Source organism: Sinocyclocheilus rhinocerous, unplaced genomic scaffold (genome assembly GCF_001515625.1).
Source record: "Sinocyclocheilus rhinocerous isolate Xijiao unplaced genomic scaffold, SAMN03320098_v1.1 scaffold352, whole genome shotgun sequence".
NCBI classification, from domain to species: Eukaryota; Metazoa; Chordata; class Actinopteri; order Cypriniformes; family Cyprinidae; genus Sinocyclocheilus; species Sinocyclocheilus rhinocerous.
The window spans coordinates 1123860-1137854 of NW_015642448.1; the positions used below are offsets into that span (position 1 = coordinate 1123860).

The 13995-nt window shown below is 38.7% G+C and overlaps 1 protein-coding gene across 1 annotated transcript in view; it reads right to left on the reverse strand.

Annotated features, from left to right (window-relative positions):
* tet3 (tet methylcytosine dioxygenase 3) overlaps positions 1-10696 on the reverse strand; it is a 54005-nt gene extending 43309 nt beyond the window's left edge. Inside the window, exon 1 of the mRNA XM_016572800.1 lies at positions 10269-10696. Coding sequence (XP_016428286.1) covers positions 10269-10634 — 366 coding nt within the window. The 5' untranslated portion in view covers positions 10635-10696. The remainder of the gene's footprint in view (positions 1-10268) is intronic.
* Positions 10697-13995: the final 3299 nt, after the last annotated feature.

Sequence of the window (13995 nt, forward strand, 5' to 3'; positions counted from 1 at the left end):
TAAGACCTTCGTTCATCTTCGGAACACAAATTAAGATATTTTTGATGAAATCCGTGAGCTTTCTGACCCTGCATAGACAGCAATGCAACTGAAACGTTCCCAGGCCCAGTACGTAGTAAGGACATCGTTAAAATAGTGCATGTGACATCAGTGGTTCAACCTTAATTTTATGAAGCTATGAGAATACTTTTTGTTCTCAAAGAAAACAACAATAATAACGACTTTATTCAACAATTTCTTCTCTTCTGTGTCAGTCTCTGCCGCCATTCACAAGAGTATCATGATGTATGCGTGTGCATTTTTCTGTTTGTAAACAAGGTGCAGTGTATCCGGGTTCTACATCAGAATGCCAGCTCCTGCATCAGCAGCACCACACGCATGCATTGTGGTACTCTTGTGAATGCGCGTCGAAGACTGACACAGGTTTGGAACGACATGAGGGTGAGTAATTAATGACAGAATTTTCATTTTTGAGTGAAGTTTTTTCTTGTTTTAATCATAAACTCACTTAATTTTGGTAGATATGACTTAACATCTAACTGAGCATTTTACTTCTTAAGTAAATGCATCATAAGTTTAAATATTTGTAATGGAAAACAAGTCAAAAATATTTAGTAAAAAAATTATTTTTTTGCAGTGTAGAGACTTAGGGTAGACTTAAGCCAGTAAACATCAACCTAGCAACCTTACACAATGCCCTAGCAACCAAAAAGCAATGTGCCAAAACCACTCTGAACACCTTAGCAAACGCAAATCAACACCCTGGCAACCAGCCACAACAACCTGACATCATGTCAACAACATCTGCATGGGCAAATGGTCATCTTTTCTTAAAAAAAGAAGTTCAATTTAAAGTTGGTAATTATGCTGCAGAAAAGTTTTTTTTATTTGTCAGAAAAACAGACTTCTAGACAGCTGCTCTTTGAAAAAAAGAAAAAAACATGAAAATGTGTAGCCAGCTTTAGTCATGATCAACCACTCGTATGTGCCAGTCGTATGTGGTCATTCGTAGAAAAAAGCCACTACAGCAGCTGCTTAACTCGTATAATATGTAGAGTAACATAATAAATGAAAATCTCATAATAAAATTAATAATTCAAAAAGAAAGATAAAAGACGGCGCTGTGCATGGATGCCTCGGTTTGTAGCTCCTTGGTACTTTTACAATTGTTGTTTGTTTGTTCTGTTTTAAGTAACTTTTTTTCCGATCAGATTTACTAGGGACAAACTCCTAGACATCAGAAATAGCACACAAAACAACTTTTTTGCAAACTTTTGAGCATTCAGATGTTTTACTGGACATTCTAGTCAGAGGAGCTGCGATCCTATACCAGCACTCCAAGCGACGCAAACGAGAGAAGCCGAAATTCCGACAGCGTGGTTTTAGGACTCCGCTGCAGAGCATTCATCTAGCAAATCTCCGCTCCCTAGCAAATAAAACATACGAACTGCAACTCCTCACCCACACAAACAAGGACTTTTTAAACTCTGCTGTGCTTTGCTTAAAGGAAACCTGGTTGAACGGAGCCATCCCGGACAGCATGCTTCATCTAAAGGGTTTCCAGCTGTTCAGAGCGGATGGTGTCACAGAGTCGTTGGGGAAAACGAGAGGTGGTGGATTATGTTTTTATATCAACGAAGGCTGGAGTTCATTCCTCCTGACACGTGTGTAAGCACGGCGCTAGAACAGCTGGCTGATCAGATCACACACACAGAGCAGCGTTACCCCGACTCTTTCATTATCATTCTCTGTGATTAATCTCACACGTGAACTGCCCCGCCAGGGACAGCAATATACTGGACCATTGTTACACAGTTTTAAAGGATGCATACCACTCTGTCCTCCGAGTGGCTCTGGGACTCTGAACACTGTTTGGTTCATCTTCTACCAGCCTACAAGCAGAAACTTAAATCTGCTAAGCCTGTAGTAAGAACTGCAAAGAGATGGAGCAGAGCGGGATTTACAAGCCTGTTTCAACTGCACTGATTTGAGTGTTTTTGAGGCTGCAGCCACCGATCTGGATGAGCTCACTGACACCGTGACATCCTACATCAGTTTCTGTGAGGACATGTGTGTTCCAGCCAGGACTTATTTAACATTTAACAATGACAAACCTTGGTTCAGTGCAAAACTCAAACAGCTTCGCCAGGCCAAAGAGGATGCCTACAGGAGTGGGGACAAAGCCTTGTACATACAGGCCAAATAAACACTGAATAGGGAGATAAGAGTAGCTAAGAGAAGCTACTCTGAAAAGCTGACCTGCTTTCTTTCAGGGACTTGAAGCCAGAAAATATACTGCTGGACGATCATGGTTAGCAGCATCTTTTCTTTGTGATTGCTTATGAAATTTACTGGTTACTGTAATGGTAATTGGTATGACAATGGTAAAAAAAAAATCTTAAAGGGATAGTTCACCCAAAAATGAAAATACTGTTATTAATTACTCACCCTCGTGACGTTCCAAACCCGTAAGACCTTCGTTCATCTTCGGAACACAGATGAAGATATTTTTGATGAAATCCGTGAGCTTTCTGACCCTGCATAGACAGCAATGCAACTGAAACGTTCCCAGGCCCAGTACGTAGTAAGGACATCGTTAAAATAGTGCATGTGACATCAGTGGTTCAACCTTAATTTTATGAAGCTATGAGAATACTTTTTGTTCTCAAAGAAAACAACAATAATAACGACTTTATTCAACAATTTCTTCTCTTCTGTGTCAGTCTCTGCCGCCATTCACAAGAGTATCATGATGTATGCGTGTGCATTTTTCTGTTTGTAAACAAGGTGCAGTGTATCCGGGTTCTACATCAGAATGCCAGCTCCTGCATCAGCAGCACCACACGCATGCATTGTGGTACTCTTGTGAATGCGCGTCGAAGACTGACACAGGTTTGGAACGACATGAGGGTGAGTAATTAATGACAGAATTTTCATTTTTGAGTGAAGTTTTTTCTTGTTTTAATCATAAACTCACTTAATTTTGGTAGATATGACTTAACATCTAACTGAGCATTTTACTTCTTAAGTAAATGCATCATAAGTTTAAATATTTGTAATGGAAAACAAGTCAAAAATATTTAGTAAAAAAATTATTTTTTTGCAGTGTAGAGACTTAGGGTAGACTTAAGCCAGTAAACATCAACCTAGCAACCTTACACAATGCCCTAGCAACCAAAAAGCAATGTGCCAAAACCACTCTGAACACCTTAGCAAACGCAAATCAACACCCTGGCAACCAGCCACAACAACCTGACATCATGTCAACAACATCTGCATGGGCAAATGGTCATCTTTTCTTAAAAAAAGAAGTTCAATTTAAAGTTGGTAATTATGCTGCAGAAAAGTTTTTTTTATTTGTCAGAAAAACAGACTTCTAGACAGCTGCTCTTTGAAAAAAAGAAAAAAACATGAAAATGTGTAGCCAGCTTTAGTCATGATCAACCACTCGTATGTGCCAGTCGTATGTGGTCATTCGTAGAAAAAAGCCACTACAGCAGCTGCTTAACTCGTATAATATGTAGAGTAACATAATAAATGAAAATCTCATAATAAAATTAATAATTCAAAAAGAAAGATAAAAGACGGCGCTGTGCATGGATGCCTCGGTTTGTAGCTCCTTGGTACTTTTACAATTGTTGTTTGTTTGTTCTGTTTTAAGTAACTTTTTTTCCGATCAGATTTACTAGGGACAAACTCCTAGACATCAGAAATAGCACACAAAACAACTTTTTTGCAAACTTTTGAGCATTCAGATGTTTTACTGGACATTCTAGTCAGAGGAGCTGCGATCCTATACCAGCACTCCAAGCGACGCAAACGAGAGAAGCCGAAATTCCGACAGCGTGGTTTTAGGACTCCGCTGCAGAGCATTCATCTAGCAAATCTCCGCTCCCTAGCAAATAAAACATACGAACTGCAACTCCTCACCCACACAAACAAGGACTTTTTAAACTCTGCTGTGCTTTGCTTAAAGGAAACCTGGTTGAACGGAGCCATCCCGGACAGCATGCTTCATCTAAAGGGTTTCCAGCTGTTCAGAGCGGATGGTGTCACAGAGTCGTTGGGGAAAACGAGAGGTGGTGGATTATGTTTTTATATCAACGAAGGCTGGAGTTCATTCCTCCTGACACGTGTGTAAGCACGGCGCTAGAACAGCTGGCTGATCAGATCACACACACAGAGCAGCGTTACCCCGACTCTTTCATTATCATTCTCTGTGATTAATCTCACACGTGAACTGCCCCGCCAGGGACAGCAATATACTGGACCATTGTTACACAGTTTTAAAGGATGCATACCACTCTGTCCTCCGAGTGGCTCTGGGACTCTGAACACTGTTTGGTTCATCTTCTACCAGCCTACAAGCAGAAACTTAAATCTGCTAAGCCTGTAGTAAGAACTGCAAAGAGATGGAGCAGAGCGGGATTTACAAGCCTGTTTCAACTGCACTGATTTGAGTGTTTTTGAGGCTGCAGCCACCGATCTGGATGAGCTCACTGACACCGTGACATCCTACATCAGTTTCTGTGAGGACATGTGTGTTCCAGCCAGGACTTATTTAACATTTAACAATGACAAACCTTGGTTCAGTGCAAAACTCAAACAGCTTCGCCAGGCCAAAGAGGATGCCTACAGGAGTGGGGACAAAGCCTTGTACAAACAGGCCAAAAAATAAATAAAAATACACACTGAATAGGGAGATAAAAATAGCTAAGAGAAGCTACTCTGAAAAGCTAAAAAAAAAAAAAAACAGTTTTCAAGCAATGACCCAACATTAGTGTGGAAGGGCCTGAAATCCATCAACTACAAGACCCCATCCCCCAGCACTGTGGAGAATCAACTTTTAGCCGATAGTATGAATGAGTTTTACTGCAGGTTTGAAAAGCCTGGTCTCACACCCCACACCTGCTCAGGACAACCTTCAGGACTTGTACAACTCAAGAGTGAAGAAACAGACTTAGGGCTGTATGATTAATCAAAATTAAATCGCAATCGCGATTATCGCAATTTGGCAAAAGCTGCGATTGTTATGCGCATCTTGTCAGGGAAGCACAGTTCTGTGATCAGTTGTAAATCTCCATCCGAAGGCCAGAGGGCGCTCTCACACGGAAACTCCAAATATGCCCCGCAGAAGAACTCCAGGAAATCCCTATAGCAGTTGCTGAATAAAGAGAAGATTTAACTGCTTTCATTGATTCAACGTGAGTAATAAACACACTACTATGACAATATATGGTTTATCTGAGTTCGTCTTATTATAATTTTTATTATAATAAAGTATATAATAATGCAATGCTAATCGACATAGCCTTTATCACTGCTTAGAATACTATGAAATATGTTGCGTGCCTTATTCTGGAGAGGCAGTACTAACATTAAGTGACATGGCATCTGATGAACGGATGCCATTGGCACATGCCACTATGCTCAGTGGCACATCCGGTGACACTTCCGGTTTTCACTGACATGTGTCTGTGGAGAGTGGCATGTGCCACTGACACTTGTGACATGTGTCGATGGATTGTGTCAGGGTCACTGACATTGTCGCGGAACATGTCACCGTATGTTGCGGCAGTGACACTGCTGCTGTCAGCCAGAGTATAACGTAGACTCTGTAACACACGCACTTAACGGCAGAATGATATTTAATTGATGATACGTTTAGTTTTCTGTCAAGCGTATTAATTACATCGCGGAGTTAATTTATATAACAACTTAGGCTTCTTCATGTGTTTAATATGTCTCGTGTCCCTTTGTTTGCCTGAATATTTTGTCAAATACTTAAATAAAAAGAATTGCACATTGTTATAAAATGGTTTAATTTCTTACTGCATAATTCTATAAAATTATTTTTTTGAAATATTAAAGCCATAGATGAGATAGATTGCGCTGGCCAATGTATTGATGATGCTGCATGCATAGGTGTCAGTACCAAAATCAAAGTTTACAGTAACGGATGCGACTATAAATTGACACTGACATGGGTCACTACGAATACCACATTTACAGTCGCATCCGTTACTTTGATTTTGGTACTGACACCTATTGCGTGCATGCAGCATCATCAAACCAGCACAATCTCTCATCTATGGCTTTAATATTTAAAAAAATATATTTTATAGAATTATGCAGTAAGAAATTAAACCCTTTTTTAACAATGTGCAATTCTTTTTATTTAAGTATTAAAATAAAATAATAAGGCAAACAAAGGGACACGAGACAAATATTAAACACATGAAGAAGCCTAAGTTGTTATATAAATTAACTTCGCGATGTAATTAATAGGGCTGTGTATCACCAGCAAAGTCACGATACGATACGTATCACGATACAGAGGCCACGGTACGATACATATCACGATACGGGACTGCACTGAATTTCACCTCGGCACTCCCCACCAGGTACACTATTCTGATTTTTTTGCATTTTGTTTTTAAGCCCATAAATAATAATGTACTCGTTCTAATAAATTGCTCTATTCATAATTTTTTAGAAACCTCGCACTTTTCTGCTCAATTTTAAACGTTGTTCTTGTATTCAAATTAAGCGCATTCCACTGCTGCACACGTGCCACAATATCAATACAGGGACAGCTGTATCGATACTCGTATCGTCAAATCTCTGTGATGATGCATCGTCGTATCGATGTATCGAACACAGCACTAGTAATTAATACGCTTGACAGAAACCGAAATGTATGAATTAAATATCGTTCTGCCGTTAAGTGCGTGTGTTACACAATCTACGTTATACTCCGGCTGACAGCAGCAGTGTCACTCCCGCAACATACGGTGACATGTTCCGCAACAATGTCAGTGACACTGACACAATCCGATGCACATGTCACAAGTGTCAGTGGCACATGCCACTCTCCACTGACACATGTCAGTGAAAACCGGAAGTGTCACAGGATGTGCCACTGAGCATAGTGGCATGTGCCAATTGCTTCCGTACGTCAGATGCCATGTCACTTAATGTTAATACCGCTGTTATTCTGTGTAAGCCACATCATCTCACAGAAGGATTTATTTCAAACACATTTGTCTGACGTTATGAATAAAAACATGTTATTAAATGTGGTACTTTCACGTGCTTTCAGATGGAGCAGCATTTACTACACAGAGCCGTAGTTCACTGACAAGCTACGCAAACAGCTTTCATAATCGCAGAACGATTTCTTTGATTTCATAATCGCACGATTAAATCGTCTGCGATTATGAACGTGGTTTTGCGTACCTTGTCAGTGAACTATGGCTCTGTGTAGTAAATGCTGCTCCATCTGAAAGCACGTGATGGGGATTTACTACTGATCACAGAACGGGCTTTACTGACAAGATACGCATGACAATCGCATTCAATTAATCGTCAAGCCCTAGGTAGCATCACAGACCCCTCTTACCCCGGCCACAACCTGTTTGCACTTCTCCCCTCAGGCAGACGTTACAGATCTCTGTGCACTATAACATCTAGGCATAAAAAAAAAAAAATTTCACCCCATGCCATCTCCAGCTTAAACAGATAACACAGAAATAACCACCTGTCTTCTGTAATTCATTTCTTAATAACTAATTATTGCCTCTTTCTCTATTATTTAAATACATATACATATTTTTATTTATACAGCTATAAATAATTTATTTATACAGTAAATAATGCACCAATCTATACATAAATCCTCTGTTCCAGTATACCACATTATTATTATTTTTTCCCCTTAGTCTTACTTATTTAAATGTTCTTTCTGTTCTCAATGTCATGTATGTATGTATGTATGTATGTATGTATGTTTGTACCAAGAGCTCCTAAAAAAAATAAAAATCCTTGTGTGTTTGCTCACACTTGGCGAATAAAGCTCATTCTGATTCTGAATATAATAATAATAATAATAATAACAGAAGGTAACATTTTACAATAAGGTTCCATTAGCTGACATTAGTTAATGTATTAAAATGATAGTTGTGAGCATTTTATTGTCATTTACTCACCTTCTGCTTGTTCCAAACCTGTATGAATTTCTCAGTTTTCTCTCTGCTGAACATTAAAGAACAACCAAACAATTGACGGTAGCCATTGACTTCCATAGTTTTTTTTTTTTTTTCCACATACAATGGAAGTCAATGGCTACCGTCAACAGGTTGATTACCAACATTCTTCAAAATATATTTTTTTGTGTTCAACAGCTGAAAGAAATTCATACAGGTTTGGAACAACTTGAAGGTGAGTAAAAGATTACAGAATTTTCATTTTTGGGTGAACTACCCCTTTAACTAACATTAACTAAGAGATTTGTTACAGTATTTATTCATCTAACCTGGTTCATAAAAATACAACTGTTCATTGTTCATGTTAGCTCAGATTCATTACATAATAACAAATACAACTTTTGATTTTTATAATGTATTAGTAAATGTTACAAATAACAGTAACTAAGATTAAAGGGGTGGTTGATCAGCTTTTTTTCGAAAGCTTGATTGTGTTTATGGGGTGCAGTGTAACGTGTTCGTGCTTTGTTTTTAAAAAAAACGCATTATTTTCACATATTTTCCTTTATTCTACACCACTGTTTCCATTCTCGTCAAAACGGTCTGTTATAGGGATGTTCATTTCGGTTAACTTTCCCAACTGACAACCGTTACTTGTTATCCGAACATTAACCGTTAACTGATAAGATTAGAACAATAAATAAATAAAAATAAAAATAGAATGGATGTCTGTGACCCATTAAAAATACAAAAAAAAATTTCACGGGTTTATTTTAACGTGCAAACAGCAGCATACAGAACAATAGAGCAACAACAGAACCTGGATTCACACATCATCAAATTATCATGCACCTGCAGCGCTTCTGAGAACAGAGAAAAACAGAATAAAATAACAAATAAAAAGAATAAAATAAATAGGCCAACACTAAATATTTTTCAATTAAATAATTAACATTAAGACAGCTTAATGTTACATTTTTTTTGTTAAATATGACAAAACGAAAACACACTGAATCATTCTATGCACCTTAAAGAACCTGCAGAGTCTTTTTTTCGTCAGACATAAAAATAAATAGCAGGCCTACCTCAGTGCACAATGTATTTAGTTTTTATTAAAAAAAATTAAAAAAAATTAGCCTAAAATGTCGACGTGCTGTGCGGATAGTCTGGAGTAGAGCTCTGTGCGGAACGGTTTCGTAATGCCGCTCTCGCTGAATTTCTAACCATTACCGCCCGCTCTCCCGCAACGTGCGTGTTCTGCTCCCGCGATTTTTGTGGCCGCTCCCGCAAACATTTTTATAATTGTTTATAATTTTCGCACTATCAATATGCGAGAATTGAACTCGCTTTTGAATGGACTCACTGTTCACTTTCACTTTCGATTTCGCGTTCATGCGCACTCTGTGTAAAAGAGCACATCTAATCTTACAAGATCAGATATTTGTCAGTGAGTTCAGGATCTGTTGAGCAGCAAATCCTCCAGCATGGTCTGTCAGACATCTATCCTACTCTCGACCCGTGATCAGTCAAGCTTTGCAGGGTTGCAAAGTCCGTGTTTTTTCCACAAAATCGGGCTACTTTTAAACTGATGCCCTGGGTTGATTTTTCCCCGTGGGTAAACAAATATGTATAGCATACTTTTCTTTCACCATGCAGCAAACTTACTATGCTAACTAGGGGGTTATGCTTTAAAAATACCTTTTAAACCTTTTTAACTTATAGTATTAATCGGTCATTTTTTTTTACTTTCGGTTAACGGTTAAACGGTTAATATGAACATCCCTAGTTGTTTATGCTCTAACAGCAACATTACACACTAACTAAAGTTCAAAAAGTGAAATCATAATCAACCACCCCTTTAGTAATTTTTTAACAAGTATTTTTCATTGTTAGTTCAAGTTAACTAATATAATTGACTAATTTTAACAAATGGAATTTTATTTCAAAGTGTTACCAATTAAAATACCTATATGGAAGTGAAACCACTGAATGTCTTGTATTGAAAGGACCACATTAATGTTTGATATCTACATAAAAAGAGTCAGACAATCCTCATTTGAGACTGGTCATTACAAACTAAGCAAGTATGGAGGGATAAAGAGACATGTCAAAACAGGACAGGTGAGGAATGCATCTAGGAGGAACAATAACAGCTAATAAACAGGAAGTTATGACTGTAGCCCTGCCTTTGAGTGTTAAATCCTCCAAACATCACTAGCAGATAACATGGATAGATATATAACATGCTTTTTAAACACAAAACAGAAGTGTAGTATCTTTTACCTCCCATGGGCTCTTCCTCCTCTTCAGCTCGTCACACTTTCTCAGTTTGCAGATCTGGTGTCCGATCTTTCGGTTCAGGCAGTTGCTGCAGGTACCGCAGTTCTCCTTCCTCATGCAAGGCCCACATAAGCCGCATCTCTTCCTTTTCTTTTTAAGGGGTACCACAGGCTCCATCGGTTCCTGGCCCTCCATCTGAGACAAGGAGAACATACCGGCTTGCTCATGCTCAGACCTGATGTAGTCGGCCGCAGGAGACACCACCCTTGCACTCCTGGCCCCGAGGAAAACTTTAGGGTCCTCCTCATCCAGAGAGAATTCATATATGTCCTGGATGGGAGGGCCAGGGCCTCCCCTCAGCTTGTGCATACTGAGGGTCCCACTCTCTTACAGGACAAGAGAGCAGTAAAAGTGGCCGCTAATAGTTTAAAAATACAAGGTAAAAAATAAGGTTCTTTACAGTACAGCACAGACCAGTCCATAAAGTGTGAGTGCTGAGTTAGGGCCACAGGGAAGAACGTCAGGAAAGGGTTTTAAAGGGTGGCGCTGGGCACAAGAGGAACTCCTTACTTTGAGGAGATAGTTCTGGGCATGACGTCATTCGCCTGCAGGTGCAGGTACGTAAGGAATACAGCTGCAGGTGATGGAGAGCATCTCTCTGTTACACAAACTTGATGTCATTTCGATGCAGACAGAAACCAGCTCAAGTCATTGCTACTTAAGGCAGTTTGGGGACTGTATGGAGAGGGGGAAAAAAGTAAGGTTTAGGATATATTTCAGTTTTGGTCAAATTAACTATATTGTAAATAAATCTGAATTTATTGTATATATGCATATGCATATTGAAAGAATTATCTTTTACAATCAAATATAAGAGCCCATTACAGGTTTTTGTTAAAATTACTATAATATGATAAAGTATAATAAATCAACCTATCTATATATCTATCTATATGAATATCTATCTATCTATCTATCTATCAAAGGTAGTAAGTCAAAAGATATTGCCAATACCAGCCTGAAATCTCATGATCATTGTACAATCTCTTACAATTAAGTGCAAAGGGTGGAAAACAAACAAGACACAAAGGTGCTGAATGACGGCAGGTACTACGTGCGAAATGTGAGCAAATTCTCGGTTAGAATGGCGAATCCCCACGAGACAGCTCTCCATTGCTCTCCACAGCTCTTTGTTTGTCCGCTATGAGTCTCAATGCAGGACTTACGCTCGACGCTCTTTGTTCAGCGCTTGGGGGCCGTCAATAAACTCAAATGTTTTAATGGTAACTACGGGACACGCAGCGCACGAATTGGGTATTGTGAAGCTAAGATACGTGAGTCGTCGTTAACGAAATGTTGTGATTCGCAATGGCGCATTATTTATTCTATAAAGTATCTGTGGAGATAATAGCGCTTTAATGAGGAATTCCCTGGCTCGTTTCATGCTTCGATAATTATTAATTCTAACATACTGCAGAGTAATTAAAGCAGCATCGCTCACAAAAAAAAAAAAAACTGGAAGTCATCCACTCTTCTTTCTCTACGGCATGGCGAGTACAACTTTTAATATTAAGATATACGTTTTACAGTCTAGACTACAGGACTTATTTGGGGAATGAGCAAAATAACCTTATTGGTGTTTTTCAGTCATAGTTCCAGGCACTAGGCTATATAAAGAGTAAGCTGATTGTTTTATTTAATGACAACTGAACAAGATGTGACAATGCTTGCGTAAGCAGAATGTAAGCGCTTGAGTCAGCAAAATAGTTCGGTGTTCTTTCGCGCTCTTAAACTTTTATATAATATTTCCATGTTCATCTGCTAACATAATTTACATATATAGCCTACAACGTGTCCCTAAACCGTGTAACACTCTGTAAATTTATAGAAAGCAGAAGAAAACAGCAAATAAAACGGGAAACGAATGTGGAACACACACAGAAACAATAATTCTAAAAACATAAGAGACAATATATGCGCGCGTATTGTTCACAACTATTGTCCCATCTTGTGCAGTCTTTTGTGAGTCCAGCAGAAGTACACTGGAAATTGTTACAGTCCTCCTCGACCAAGTCAGTCAAGTTTTTATATTGTAGATTTAAGTTTGACTGGAGATATCAAATCAAAGAATCAAAGAACAGAACCTGCTGATTTAGATAAAACTAGTTAGACGTGAAATTATACTTACATGTGGAATTGTTTTTGAATGTTACAGGAGGATGGTGGTAACATGGTAATTTCACCCCTGTAGCTAATTTGTAAATGGCTAACGGTGTTATAACTCACCCCGCGATTTTTTGAATGACAAGTAAATGACAGTCATTCTGAGTAGCAAAGAGCAAGTAAATCAGTCTGAACCCTATTAAAAGGGTCAAACGAAACGTATTAATACCCTTCCGTTGACTACTAAGGAATCCTGCATTATCGTTAAACGGCCCACATAAAAATCAGTCCAGTCAAGTGTGTCGCACGCGCTCTGTGAGACTTGAGCACGTGGCTCTTCACTCAGCCTGGCGCTTTAACTGGCGGCAAAAAGGGAGAGCTGAGGAAAAGGTGTAAAAAAACAAAACAAAAAAAACCTGCGATGATCGCTCACACTACGGCACATACACGCCTGTATTAGCTTTTCCGATTTATGTTGACAAACAAGTGACAGTTTTCCTTGGAAGGGTGAGAGAAACGACACATCAGCAAGCCCCCCCAATAAAGAAAACAACACCCCGGGGCGCGTGTTACAGCGCTGGAGGGGCAATTTCTTCCAAAGTAAAAAAAAAATATACAAGTTCTACAGAAATAGAATGTTGCATTTGTAAAGCATTCGCTACATTATAACAACGACAGTTCCAATGTTTTCTGGTGTAGTTACATTAATAGTTCTCATTCTTATCATCACATAATACAGTCGAAGTTATCAGTAATCGATGTGTATTGCGCTAATCACCTCATTGGGGACTTACACAACTTACACAGGGGAATACCCAACACTCATTCTTGTAAAACTCAAAGTTTTTACCTTTTTTCAAACAGTAAAAGTTTCCAGATGTTAAGAAATGAAATGCAAGGACTTACCAAGCGATGGAAACCTTCTTTGTGCGTCTTGTCAAATCCCATTTAGATTAAAATGATGGTTTACTTAAAAACAGTACATGCATATACAGTTCCACACGACTAGAATGACTAAAACGTCATTATGTTTTATCTTAAAATGCAGTGCAAATGAGAGAAACATGACAAGTTAATTTGCTGAACGGGTTAAAACCTGCTGAACAGTCAAGGCATGACATGGCGAATTACGCGAGATGAAAAAAAGTTGCTATTTCATTATGGGACAGACCCTTTAACTTTCCTCTATGTCTCGTCTATGTACTTTATAGAAGTTTTAGAGTTAAAAGAGATGAGGAGGAGGAAGGCGAGGCGGCGAGAGACTGAAGTAAGTTGCGGAATGGAGTTCAGTGTCATGGACCGAGGGGGTTAAAATTACGTCATCACAGTGACAAATGTCATTTGAGCAGAACTTAAGGGAAGCAAAACGTTAAATGTTTTCTTCAAGTCTCGATAGTATATCACGTTGCCAAACCATCTTTTCCACATGGTGACAAGTTAATCTCTAGATATTAACATAATATGTGTATTATTTAATCAGTGTTTCTAAAGTTCACCTGGTTTAAGAGAAGCATGCTGCCAAACATGAGGCATTTTGTATATATATATATATATATATAATTTTTTA